General features: G+C 40.7%; 1 protein-coding gene across 3 annotated transcripts in view; it reads left to right on the top strand.

Annotated features, from left to right (window-relative positions):
- The first annotated feature begins 483 nt into the window (after positions 1-483).
- atp13a3 (ATPase 13A3) overlaps positions 484-14673 on the top strand; it is a 34072-nt gene continuing 19882 nt past the window's right edge. For all 3 annotated transcript variants that reach the window (XM_069694659.1, XM_069694658.1, XM_069694657.1), the window contains exons 1-4: positions 484-705; positions 9614-9694; positions 14029-14115; positions 14213-14386. In XM_069694659.1, the coding sequence (XP_069550760.1) occupies positions 14065-14115; positions 14213-14386 (225 nt within the window). In that variant the 5' untranslated portion in view covers positions 484-705; positions 9614-9694; positions 14029-14064. The remainder of the gene's footprint in view (positions 706-9613; positions 9695-14028; positions 14116-14212; positions 14387-14673) is intronic.

Genomic DNA, 14673 nt, shown 5'->3' with positions numbered 1-14673 from the left:
AAAGTGTAACTCATCATGAAAAGGCATGAGTGAGTAACATCGAGGGGCAAAATAGTATTACCGTACTTATTTTGAACATAAAGATAAGAATTTATTGACTGCCGTTAACCTTGGAAATTGTATTCCCTAAAGCTACATTTCTTAATTCAGTCTAATTGTTTAGGTTATTTCTAATTGAAATGTAATGTTATTTTGAGTCTCTTAATTCAGTAACAAATAAGAAATTCAGGGCAATTGTTAAAACATTTACTCAAAACTGTTTGTCCCCTCGGTGAATCTATTTTTTTTTTCTTACGTAGATATTGTTATCATTATTACGATAGTCGTTGTATAAATGTTCACTCGGTGTACAAATAATAATAATAATAAAACAACCCTGCGATATATGACAGCGTACGCGCTCCGTTTAATTGCTGCGATAATATGTTTAACGAGGGTGACTGTTGACGTTGCGTGGTCCTCCGTGACGTCACGTCCGGCCGTCAGACAGCCAGTTCAGGCCAGTTCACCGCCGCCGTTGTGCTCAGTCTGTCCCGCTGAGCTGTCAACGCACGGCCGCTCTCCTCCTCCGCCTGTCCGCCGCGACAACATTTTTCTATTCAACTCGGCCCGCTTTCACCTTCAACGACGTTTTCCTTCAGATAACAGCGACTCTCTTCTCACCATGACTCGAAGGTGATCTTCAGCGTGTCCAGGTGGTTCTGGGTGAGTACGCTGCTCTGAAATACGTTTTGTCTTCATCGCTGTCATCATCATCATCATCATCATCATCATCACCACCCATGTGTCCGTTGCTACGAAGCGCGGCTAATAGCTAACGCGGTAAGCTAGCTGGACGCCAGCCTCCTCCTTTCTGCGGGCAGGGTCTGGGAAAACTGGCCGGCGCTTTAAGCCAGTGAGGCTCGGGTTTTCGCTCCGGCGGTGAATTCGACTGAAAACGCGGGGTCGACAGAGGAAGACACGCGGAGGTTGTTGTTGAGCTAAGTCTTTTAAGAGTCGGGCTAACAATGAAGCGTGGCTAATGTTAGCCAGCTAGCAAACGTCCAGCGATGTTTTCCCGTTAACCCAGTTGAAGCCGCCGCCTCCCCCCCGGCGTCCCGGATTGCCGTCGCCTTGGTTCATTGTCAGCAGTTTGGCACCTAACGCTGCCCTGTGTTATCCTCTTTGCTATTAACAACAGCGCATCAAAGATAAGCCCTGGTCAAAGTCTGGCTAAGTGTCCAAACAAGAGTGTGGAGATTTCAGATTGAACAGACGCAGCCGAAGTTGTGCGGTCGTGTTTGGTCTTTTACTGACCTTTTTAAACGGCGCAATAAAACAAAACAAAACAAAAAAGTTGTCTTTTGTTGCAGACGATGATGGGAGCTGTCCAGTGTTAGTTGTCATCTCGTCAGTGTACAACAGTTCGGTTGTAGACGCTTTACATCGTTGACCAACACGCCTCCATTCTGACAGCTTCATCCCCTGAAACACCTGCCACCGATCTGGTTTCCATCCAGTCAGCTTCATGAGATCAAGTGGTTTTACACCCCCCCCCCCCCCCCCCCGATTTAAGTCCTTTAATATTGGGTAACTGCTGAACTTTCATTCTGATCCTCACTATTTCTCTAGATAATCCAACTCCACAGTGCACACATCGACTTCATTAAAATGATTAAACTCAGTCCAATCTTTGTGCTTGACAGTATACAAAATCTCTGTAATGCTTTTTGAATAAAATCTGCATCCAAGCTGTTTCTCAATGTTATTTTTTTTTTTTTCGGTCACTTTTTGTAAAATAATAAAGCAAGTTTTCATTTTTTGTTTTGAAACAGATTAACTGTTTTTAGTCTTGGCCACAGCAACAACTCTGTACTTCTGTCTTGACTGCTGGCTTTAAAGGCTTTTTTTTTTTTTGCTGCTAAATAGATTTTGTATTGTCTCAAAACATGAATGATGATGGTGATAGAAAGTGAGTGAGAGTGAGTATTCAGCAGAATATCCCAGGGGACAAGTTAGGAAATGAAGTAAAACAAAGGGCAAAAATTCCTCAAGAATTCTCAGAACGCCCCTAAAAACTGTGTTTGAGAGGGAAAAATTGGTCCCAAAATTGTTAATAGTTAATTATATTTACAAGTTTAGGGCAGTATCCTAGTCCCACATGAAGTCATTGGTTTATGTTCATTCATTTCATTTACTTTAAATTTTTGCCTCGTAACACACTCACATGAACAGCGATGTTGCTCACACTACGTAGTTTTATTACGATATTGGGGAGAGACCAGGCAGTCTTGCATCGGCAATAACTGGTAAACGTACGATACTTTCTAAATTGTTTTGGGTGTTACCGGTCAATTTAGTAATATTGAAAGCACATTTGTAACTTACTCCTTGCAAGATGCTCCTCTTGCAGACATTACAAGGAGCTGTTGGGCTGCTTTTGCTTTTGCTTTTATTTTAATATTTTTATGGTGCACGTATGCCATATAAAGTAGGCCTCCTGCCAAAAATCTAGCTCTCCGTTTATGACACCTGTGCTACAGTTGCCGTATAAGAACGGATTAGGGCTAAGTATACTTTAGCTCGGTATAGCTGTTACCCATAAGTAAAAAAAAAAGAAAGAAGAAAGCCTTATCAGCCTCGATATCAATCTTTGTAATTGGCTCAGGACATCCCTAATTTTATATTTATACTGTGATATGAGATTAGAAATCCTGTGATGACATAATTGTTATCTTTTCATGGTTTTAAAAGTTGTATAACAGTAAAGTGATGTAATTTTCTAAACTTACCAGACTGTCCAAGGTGTTCTTTTATTTGCTTTCTCTCACCTCGTCATTATAGTCACATTAATTTTTCAAAATCTCATTGTATAAATATTTTGTGAAAGCACCAGTCATCCCTTCAAAGTTGTTAGAATATTAATATCAAGCATTTTGGTCAAAACCAACATGATATTTGATTTTGTCCATTTTACCCAGCCCTGTTATGTATATTAGATACAGCTGCAAGAATTTAAGTGCACGAAAACATGGAACTAAAATAACTGAAAAAAGCTCCTTCACATGTAACGACTGCCAAGAACTTGACTCAACATTTACTAGTAGAAGTCTTGTACCATTTGATATGGTACAAATTGTCCAGTAAAGTATCAAAACTGTTTGACAACTGTTGTGAATGCAAAGTCATGACGAGGCCGTAAATATGTAAACTAATTGATTGCACTTGATCCAGGCACCTTTTGGCCTGTGGTACATGTCATTGCTTTGTAAATCTGGACTTGGATGCTCCCCTGTTATTGCTAACCATTAATTTACAAGCCCTGCCACACATTCTCAACTAGATTGAGCTCTGGACTCTGGACTTTTTTAACAAGCGCTCTGGCAAACATTAGCACCCAATATCATTCCTAGGTGCCTCTTGGTGGACTCCCGTCTGACACTGAGTGAATCTTTGAGGCTTGTGTGGTTGTGTCGCTTTCCATTTTGTGTTTGTTTTACTGTACTTAGGTGAATATTAAGTGCCTCGGAAGCCTTTTTGTTTCCTTCTGTGAAATGGCGCTTTTCAGTAATCTTGTTGCAGACTTGTTTGAAATATTCATCTTCATGATGTAGTTTTTGATAATTCCCTTACCAACAGTTCGATGTGAATAGAACCTAAATTATATCCTAATAATACAACGTGACGTCCAGTTGGCTTCAAAAAGTTAGCTGCATGATTAAATATTTAAGTGCCACCGTAAAGTGAATGTGCCTTTGTGAATATGTGTGTACTATATTTGTTGTTCCTAATTTGTGGAGATTTATTTTCACTAAATTAAGACTCCTGACCCAGAGAGACTGTCCCTGCATTGGTTGTGGCTGCATGCTGTCAGTGTGGATTTCATTAATCGTGACTGCTATTTATTTATTTGTGTTGCGGTCTGGCTGGCACGCCTACATCACAAAACGTTTCAGTAAACAAAGGATCAGAAGGGTATTTGGTTTTATTTAACCAACGGCAACAATTTAAAAAAATGCCCTGATCGATTTCCGGTTTCTTTGTAAAGCACAAATAGCAGTCGTACTGAGCACCTCGGGGCAAATGTTTTCATTGTGTATTGACTTTGCTGTTTATCTAATAACGGAGACAGTGGTGCTGGCTTGTACAGTTCACCTTCTGTGTTTTCTTTGCTGACACATTGAGTTAAATGAATATGTTTATGTGGTTTTAATGCAAATATGACCTTTGAGTTAAGAGGAATGATGTCCATGCACATTTTGTTGTTGTTGTTTTCCTTTAATCTATATGAAGACAAGTTTCTCACTCACACACTCAATTTGGATGTCATATGTGGACTCTCTATGATGAAGTTTTGGTCCGCCCATCTTTTATGTTGGAAAATAGGATTTAGAAACATTAATATTCTCTAGCTGTGCATGCACAACAGACGGATGTCCACCTGCTGAGTCAAAACGTCCTTATATTTCACAATTTGTGTGTAATATAAGTAGACCATTTACAATTTGAACAGACTCGTGTCTTTCAAAAACTTCACAGTTAAACTGTGGAAATGATTGTTAGATTGCTTTTTCAATTTGAAAGTAGAGATAGAAAATATAATTCCTGCAATCAAGGAATTTAGAAGCTGAATTTAACCTTTTCACCTTTGAACTTGCTTCTGCTCGAGCTTAAGATATTGTCAAACTGGGCATTTGGAAGCGGTTTTGTCTCAGTTTAAGAAGTGAGGCGCCAATGTTCCTCAAGACTTTTCACAGGTGAGCTAAAAGACATCAGCCTGTGATGGAAGGCCTGCCAGTGTTGTTTCAGAGGGGAGATGGGAAATATCCTGACATGGTAGAAGTCCCCTCAGCAGCCCAGCACTGTTTGATGTGGGAGCCACAGAGCAGTGATAGAGAAACAGATCGTTCCAGTGCTGATATAGCGGTTTGCTTCCAATAAGACCAGGGAAAAAACTGTGAAAGTGAGAACACTGTTAATAAATATCGAAACATCTGTACAAATTTTACAGAGTAATGCAAACCTGAGAATAGAAATGTCCCATTGATTTTTAGATTTTATGGGGGACTTTTAAGGCTTTGCACAGCCTGGCACCTAAAGCTTTTTTTTATTTTTTTTTTTTAATCTTGACAAACTTGCATGCAGCCTGAGGTCCTCGGTCAAGGGCGTCTTCCCTACATCTCCTTTACAACCTAAAAACACTAATTCTTGTCTGTTGGGTGCTGTGCAGACATGTACGGCAGATCATCAGACCCTCAGTGCAGGAAAGAGACGCTACCGCAGTTCGTTTGCTCCGACGGCTGTCGGACTATTCAACACCACCATAAAATAAGGTTGCACTGTTCATTTCATTTCATAGCACCTGCCACTTTTCCATTCATCAAGATAGCCAAGCTGTTTTTATTTATTTTATTTGTTTTTGTGTATATGGTCTGCATGTGTGTATTTATTCTAAAATAATTCTTTTTTTTATTTATCTCATTTATGTATACTTATTTGTAAACTTTATCTTATTGTGTGCGCCCTTCTTGTGTATCTATGCTGCCATGACGACCAAATATCCCCACTGTGGGATTAATAAAGTCTAAATCTAATGTAATCATATGCAGTTTTTACAGTGTGGCCCACTAGGGCAGGTTACCAAACGTAGACACTTTTATCCCACAGACCAAATTTCTTCAATTCTATCACAAAATGCCTCGTCGTTCGATACCAAATTTTGACATCTACACCACATCCTCACAAATACGTTTTGGTTTTAAAACGTAACTTTTGCTCTGTTTATGCAGGAGTAACAACCATCAGTGTAACTGAGCCACATCATTTACCATAGCCTCTACTCAGGCAGCTCGTCCCCATACATAAAATCCCCCGGTTATCAGAGATAAATCTTAAGTCAAGATGCCTCGTTTTACTATTTTTAAACTCATTTTTGGCCACATACCTGTCCGAGTTGTATACGTTGCAGTCACTGGAGCCCTCTTTGTGCGTAGCCGGCGAGCTAGCGTCTCCTGATAGCATGTGTGGCATTAATGGAACGCCGGTAAATTGTAGTGTCTATAGTGACAGGTTCTTTGTGAGGCATTCAGGAGATCTGTCCATTATAGCTGGGTGACACTCTCCACCTCTACATGCATGAAAACACTTTCTTTTTTACTGTAATGTGTGATGTAATTTTCTTTTTCTTAAAATGGATTTTTAGAAAAGTTCTTGAAATTGGAATCGAAAAAGTATTGTTTATGAACAGGGCACCGAAGTCAAGGTTTCAGTAAAGTAAACTGTTGAGTCTATTGTTTCGGCGATTGAGCATGTTGAATTGTCAGAGGGCAGTCTGCGACAGAACACTCAGGACTGAGATCCGGGTGGTCCGTCCTTAAAACCATACTCCTAATGATGATCATGAATCAGCTCAAGAGATCATATTGTATTGAAGCAGCCATTTTGATGTCCTTTTCACATACCTGGTAAGAATACCAAATAGGATGTGACCCTCACACTTGTTGCATTGTGAGTCTCACAGCGGTTGTTTTCCGGGTTGCTTAACTGATGTGTCGCAAGAAGCTGCTGCTGAAAATGTACCTCTATGATCTGTGTATATGCTGAACTCAATAAAAAAAACAAAAAAACCCACTTATTGCTTTAAAAAATAACCTGAAAATACCTTAATTCCCTTGACTTATGTGGGAAAACGTCTGAATGGAGTAAATTTAGGCGGCTTTCCATCATTCATCTTGGTTTGCCCTCACACAAAGATGACATTTTTAACTCAGTTTTGTTGTAAAATAATGAAATGTAGAATAATTCACTAAACGGTTGCTTTCTTACAGAAATATTTTTTCTCACTCTTGGTAATTTTGTACCAGTAAGAAGCTCTATGAAGTAAAAATGTGTTTAAATCTCTTTCACAGTAGTAAAAGGACTTTTTCATAGACTGTTAATCCAAAAGCATGTGGTCCTTCTTAAAACTCAGCATACTTTTGATCTGTAGGATTAAAGTTTTTCCCAGCCCTTTCCCTCCACTTGTCTTCTCATAGGGTTTCCTTTGCAGAACTCGACGCCTTCCACTTTCTGATCTCATCCGTGTTAACTCCCTTTTTCCCCCACAGCGATGATAGCAGTTCTTTATCTATGCTGCATATGAAGCAAGGGCCTTGAATTATCTTTGCTAAACTGTTTATTGAGTTTGACTGATTTAGTGAGCTTGATCTGAGTTTGCAGTTTGAGAAAAAGGAAGCTCTTTCAAGTTAATTGCAGATCTGCCCCATTAGCTTTTTTACATGAAAACCATTTTCCTACTCATGATGAAACTGGAAGCAGTTCTGTCATTGTTGTTTTGCCACATCTGCTTTATATGCATACATGTGACATAAAATGTTCTGTAGACATGATTTTCCTTTACAGTTTTTGTTGTTGTTGTTGGTTAATTATATTATCAGTGTTTGTTGACTCTTAAAGCTGCCTGCGGAAGAGTTTTTACAGCGACACCGGAGGAAGGGCAGGTGGTCAAAGATTTTTCAGTAAGGCCAGTGGCTACAGTGAGCAACAACATGACTGGCTTATGACGGGGAACAAAGCTTGGCTATAATATCCCATGAGTAGGAGGGGAAGTGATAAAGAAAGCACATTGAGTGCAGAGTATGATGGCAACAAAAAACATTTTCCTCCAAATGCTTCCATGAATTATAGACTTGTGTCATTAGGTCATGGCTCATTGTTCACTTTTTCCTTTTTGTCTGTGTGTTGAAGTACGGGGCCACAAGGGAAAGGAGAATATGTCTAGTCTTGGCTATCCCAGAGTTAATTATTTGTAAGTCTTTGCTTTGCTCATATTTAGAGTTTGAAGATCAAATCGGCGCACTGAAGGCATAATGTGCATATGCTAAAATAAGTTGATTAATCAATACATCTAAATAAATAAATGTGACTACGATGAGCATAAGCAAAATTTCCAAGAACGTTCTGGATCCAGGCACTCAAATGTGAGCCTTTTCTTTGTCTTATTTGACAGTAAACTACTTTTGTGTGTGTGTTTTCTAATCTTTTACAGGGCAAATAACTTATCAAGTGACAAAACAAAAAGTTTTTATTTGTAGCATTAGTTGCGCAGTTGTACAGCCATTGCTTCTGTGAATGGCATATTAATGTTTGGTAATGGTCCATTTGCTGACTTTAATGACAGCATTACTGGTAGGTTGGAAGCAGGTCACAGCACTGTCAAATCGATTACTAATTAATTGTCTCTCTCTGTTGATAATCACTTCATAATATACACCAATCAAACACGACGTTAGAACCACTGACAGGGGAAGTGAAAAACATTGATTATCTGGATGTAACGGCAGCTGTCGAGGGAGAACGCTGCAAGTGAACAGTCAGTTCTTGAAGTTGTTGTTTTTGAAGCGTAAAGATCTGAGCGACTCTTGACAGGTCCCATCACAAATTGTGACGGCAATGTGATGGTTCCTGGTATGCGGCTGCAAAAATGGTTCAGGAATGGTTTGAAGAACGGGACAACAAGTTCAAGGTGTTGAGTTGGCCTCTAAATTTCCAGATCTCAGTCCAATCTGGCATCTGTGGGATGTGTTGGAAAAACAAGTCCGATCGATGGGGGCCCGACCTTGTAATGTACAGGACTTAAAACATCTCCTGCCAACGTCTTTGTGGTCGATACTACTGGATACCTTTTTAGAGGTCTTGTGGACACCATAGGCAGGTGCCTAAAAATGGTGTTTTAATGTGCCAAAATGCCTTTTGACGGTGAAAAGGCTGCACTTGATCAAGGTAGCTTTAAGACTCGAATAGCTCTTCATGTTTCTACCTCTGCTGCGGTTTGATTTACAGACGGTATTCAGAGGATTTTTTTTCGGACTTCTTACAGTTTGTTTCCAAGAACGCTGATGATTGTCATGTTTAATCTTGTTTGTAAAAAGATCAACAGCTGCTTTGTGTTTTGTTTTGTTCCCAAGCCAGCATTGCTTATTAATACAATAGCAGACTAATCAAATGACAGACAACAATGTGGCTTTAGGCTGGGCTCGAGGAATCTATAAATATCTCTGAAGTCATGCTGACTATAGAGGCCCCGAACAGGGTGCTCGACGTTCCAGTGAGAACACCGATTTCCCAGGTCATCCTCGTACTCCGAGCAGGAGGCATACCTCATCTGTTGTTATTTTTGTTATTGTTTGTAGTGAGTGGGAAATTTATTACATTATGACATTAGCTTTGGGTGAGTGAGTGAGTGCATGCGAGTCAGAAAGAATCACCTGACAGTTTCTTCACATCATCAACACAAGGATGATTAAGTGCTCAAGGCATATCTTATCATTTTGACACCTACATTACTGACTTTGTGGGGAATAATTGCTGGGAGTGAAATGTAAAACTAACTGATTGATGCAGGGCACGAGGACATTTTGGTATTTGTCTGTTCTTATTGTATGTACCTTGGTTTTGGGGTCATGGAGGAAACAAAAAATTACACTTTAACCATGATTGTTTTTACCTTGGGATAATATGTTACTGTTTAGTGAGACTGTCTCTCTAGTGTGTCAGAGCAGATTTAGTGGAAGGACCTGAAGTTTTGGAAAGCTGTTTGTAATGCGCATTATATTTTCTTTCATTTTTCCCCCAGGGTTCCAGGTTGGTGTGGTGAGAGAGCAAGCTAACTGTGGGGAGGAGGACCGCCTGGGGCATTGTGTCCCTGGCTCTCAAGGTAAGAGCACACCAACCAAAAAGATACTTTTGCCTGTCAATAAACTGACTGAATTAAACACATTGTTTCGGTGCGTCAAAGCAAACCAGCAGAACAACCATAAAACTGTCGAGAAGCTTCTTCAGTCTCTTAAGTCACTCCTTGGGGCTCTGACTGAGCTTGAACTAGTTACTTTTCCCAGGAATGTGAACCAACTTTGTAATTATCTGCTATTAGTTGTAGTTCTCGGCATCCTATGTAGCCATGCCAACCACAAACATTCACATTTCAATCACCTGTCAACCAGGATGTAAATCACAATGGGCCTTTTGCACTGCAAATGTACTGACAAACTGCAATATGTGAAGTAACTTTGGTAGCATAGAGAACTTCACAAAGTCGGTTTATTTATGGGAAATGGGATTACTGTGGATTATTTCGATATTGGTTGACTGAGCTGCACTATTTGTTTTTGATTGACTTCTGTTATGTTACCTAATGCATTACTCTATACATTGAATGCATGTAAATACATTTTACATTTGAAAGATAGCAGAGTTTTCCCTACCATTATAACACGTTCTTATTGGTGCCGAAGTGGAATGAACAGAAAGACCTATGCTGAGTGCGTTGGTTATATGCGAAATTTAGATAGAGCAAGCTTGTGTTCAATGTTGAGGCTGGTGACCAGACACTGGAGCAGACTATGAAGTTAGTAGTATAGCTGTGTGAATGTAGCAGTGCAGTGTGTGTACAATTTATTTGTCAGTGAATAAATGCTACAACTCCTCATGACCCAAACCAAGTTTCCATGTCTTGCTTGCCACCTTTGACAATGGGTTCACCTAATTAACCTGACCAGGCTCAGTTAAGGTGGATATGTTATTCTCATTGTAGTGACAACCTCAACTGCTGGCTGCTGGAGTTCTGCTTAGTTTGTATTGTTTATTAATTAATTAATACACAATCATTTTGTGATCGTATCCCATCCTGCAGATGACATACATGGAAATAAAACTTGACTTGGCTCTAGTTTGAGTTAACATGCCATAAACACAGTCAGCATGTCTGGACTGTCTGCCACAAGCCTTAACTTCAGCCTGTTGTCTGTTTGGAGCCTGTAATTACAGTTTATAACCATCTGTTATCTGAGCAAAATGAGCAACAATCTCGGTTTCAATGACCACACAAACTTGATACTTTTAAATCCTTTCTTGGGTGCCGCTTTCATTGTTGCGTTATCTGGGAGTCATCATTCCAGGACAGAAATCTTGTGAATGATTGTGTGCTTGATGCACTGGTGTTGGCATTTCCAGACACAGCAGAAATTGGGGAGGGAGTATTCTTGTTGCACTGCCCCCACTGCCTCGCACCGGCCAGGGAGGCTGCTATTGTAAAATACTAGGAAGGGCTTGGTCCTAAGCAAAATATATCACAGTATGCCAGAGAAAAAGTCCACCCGGGTGCAGCTGCGAGATAAGATCTGAGTGTGGGGGGCAGCGGTACAGGATCAGCGGGATTTGTAGGGCGGTGGGGGTAGTAGAAGGGTGGCCCTATGTGCGCCATGCCAGCGAGCAATAACTGGGGTCAGGGTGCTCTCCCTCTTTGTCTCCCCTCATGTGTTTTTTTTTGTTGTTTTTTTTTGTTCCTTTTTTTCCTGTTTGTGTGTATTTTTAATGCCCTGATATATTGATGTCCTTTAATTATTTTGTAGTGTTTTGTGCTTTAAGTTGAACTAAAGCCAACTTTGACTCCCACCTATGCTTATCCATAAAAGGCACAGCTTTCTAGCAGAATGGACGAATGGAGGTTGTTTTTTTTTTAAACTTTTATCCCCCACAAGTTTGCCTTTAATTAGGCAAAAATCCTCAAGATAAAGTATAAAATGTGTGTATAAATATTTCAAGGTGTGTTGTTACAAAACATGCAGACGGTAGTTTTGCTTGGTCTTCGGCTGGATTGATGAAAATTCAATGTGTAGGAGCAAGCCATTGATTTGAATCTCTAACGTATCACTTCCTGGGCATGATAGGACCGTTCCTCCAGAAGAAGTCCCTCGTGTACCTGATTGACTAATTGATTGTCATCTCATGACCTTGAAGCCAGTAGCCTCGCTGACCTCTTTCATATTACTTTCGGAGTTCCACTGTTTGCACACATTCAGCTTTGCTGTATTGAGTTGTCATGCAACTCAATACAATGAATCAGCAACAAAATGGCAAAGAAACCATCTCGACCAGGGGTCTTCAATGTTTTTCAGGCCAAGGACCCCCAAACTGATGGAGAGATGGAGCAGGGACCCCCTACTATATATATTGTATAAAATTGTGTTTTATATTAAACTGGGCCTAGTGCCATGTATAAACATACCTTGTTATTGTGCATTCAATACTAAGCTATTCAAATAATATATACTGGCGTCAGTAGTTGGCTGTTGTGGATAGGAGCTGCAGTGTTTTAGCCAGGAATATCTTGCAAAAATGATTGCACAAGGATTCGTGGGTGACGTAGATGTTGTTTTTAAAAAAAAAAAGTTAAAAAAATTACACAACAGTATCTTCTTTTCAAATAATATTGCAGCATGTGTCCTTGTGTCTGGGATCTTAGTCAGCTGGGGACTGAATAGGCTCTTGGTCAGTCACGGGGAACCTAACAGAGCCAACATGTAACATGTGGCCTTGTGATTGGCACAGCAGCGATCAGGGCGGGTCCTCCTCTTTGTGTGCAGCAGGCTTGGATGGACAAGTCCAGGCTAGTCTCACGCTGTGAGTGAACCGGCTGAAAGATAACATCTTCTTCCTCCATTTATCCATTTGCTACAATATGTTGGATTCATGTTGATGTGTATTTAAAGACATTTACATTTGTGGAAAAAAATTGGGAGGGAAAAATTGTCTAATCAACCAAAAATTTCATGACCCCCTGCAGTACCTCTGCGGACTCCCTATGGGTCACGGACTCCCTGTTGAAGACCTCTGATCTAGACAGAGTGTCTGCCGCTGAACCAGTATTTCCGAATGCCTGCGTGTTTTGACACAAAAGCCCCTCGCTGTCATTCTGACAGCAGAGTTCACTTACATATTCACGCAAAGTGACAGGAGTGCCTTCCTTGGCAGCTGGCTATTCCTCTGGGACAGCTAAAAGCAGGAAGCAGGAACGAGCTTCATATTGGGTAGCGCACACTTCGATGACTCGGTCGGTCTGTGTGGGGGCGTGTTTACTCTTTTATGAGATAATCTCAGGTGTTCTGGGGTCAAGCAGCTGTTTGAGAAGTGCTGTGCATTCTTGTAGATTTCCCATGTGCGCCCGTGAACATCAGACCTCAGTTAGCCTTCCTGTGTTTTTCATCTACAGATACAGTTATCTCCCCTTTCTACACTGTAGCTTTTTTTATGACAGGCGGTTGAAGGGTTCACACTGAGTTACAAAGATTTGACGAGAAAAACAATATGATCCCACTCACACTTTCCCTTTTCATCCTGCAGTAGGGATGGGCAGAAATACTGTTCAATATATGTGGGAACTATTCCAGTAATATTCTCCGACTTGCTGCCACGCACATGCAAAAACACACATACGTGCAACGTGTATGCAAACAAAAAGAGAGCGACTCACACCATGGAGTTGGTGTGCAGTCAAACTTCAAATCCCTCGCCTTTGTCAAGATAATGAGAAGCCCGTCTTTGGCTTTCTTCTGCGAGATGATGGCCATTGTTTGCTCAGCACATCAAACATCAAACTTTGTCTGGTGACAGAGCTTGTCACTCATTGTTGATCTGTGAATTGACCTTCTGCTCAGTGCTGCACTCTCAAATGATTGTGCTGAGCTGTGGCAGATTCCCGATGTGCTGGCCTTAACTGGCAGAGTTTGCACGGCATCTCAGTTTTGTTTATCTTTAGTTTTTTTTTACATAATTGCACACAGAGGTTTTTGATGGTTGTAGTGGTGCATCTAATCTCACAGAGCCACATATGTTTTAACGGCACCTCGTAGTAATGTATTCTCCTCCTCCTTTTGTGGTTTTACGGCTGTTGGTAAATAGCTTTTAGGTGCATAACTGCCACCTACTAGTGGTTGTAATGCATTACCACCAGGCACTGGTAAAACTAAGAGGCACATGATAAGACGATTTGATCTTTTATTTTTGAATGACTATTCAAAAATCATGACCATGATTCATGTTGATGAAAAGTATTCAGCAGTTCTCACGCAGTACTCTTTTCGATGACAGCATCTTGTGACTCCTGCGGTGTCGGAACCTCTTGTGTCAAGCCTTTGTTTTCAAAGGTTGTGGTGGAGCTGAAATGTTTTTCCACACTGTTCACCCTGACATTTTGTTTGTTGTTTTTTGCAGTGACTAAGGAAGGGGCTTGGCAAACTGTTGTGCAGCATGGAGAAGAAAGACCTGAAGGTTCTCAACAAGGGGGAAGAGGAAGAGATGGTGTGCTTCTTGTAATTATTTGACATAAATGCCGATGTGAGAATTATTGCTCCCTGCCTTATCGTACTGCTCTTCCTTTTCTTCTCCCATCCTTAAGGAGCTGCAGGGCTACCGTCTGTGTCGTTGGCGGCTGGCCCTGGTGGGCCTCGGGGTGCTGTGTACAGGGGGCTTCCTCCTCCTGCTGCTCTATTGGATGCCAGAATGGTGCGTCAAGTCCACCTGCACCCGTACCACAGCCCGTGATGCCGAAGTGGTGTTGATGCGCTCCACGGTAGGTAGCAGGTTGAACTGGAATGATTGATTAATTAATTAGTCAATCAACCCAAAAAAATTATCGGGATGTTTCATATTGTCGTTTTGAACATTTGTCAGACAAAATAAGCTAAGTGGCGACATCACTGTGGGGAATTGTGAACGTTAGTTTTTCACGTGGTCAACATTTCGTAGACTAAACATTAATCAAGAAAATAACCAGCAGATTAAGTGATACTAAAAATGTTTTTTTAGCTGCATCCCTTTTTAAAAATGTACATGTTCCCACTTCTCCTTTTTAACCAT

This window comes from Brachyistius frenatus, unplaced genomic scaffold, assembly GCF_029030835.1.
Source record: "Brachyistius frenatus isolate BFR_SWC_R1_liver_20210118 unplaced genomic scaffold, ASM2903083v1 Contig_18, whole genome shotgun sequence".
Classification (NCBI taxonomy): domain Eukaryota; kingdom Metazoa; phylum Chordata; class Actinopteri; family Embiotocidae; genus Brachyistius; species Brachyistius frenatus.
This window is presented reverse-complemented; position numbering and strand designations above follow the sequence as displayed.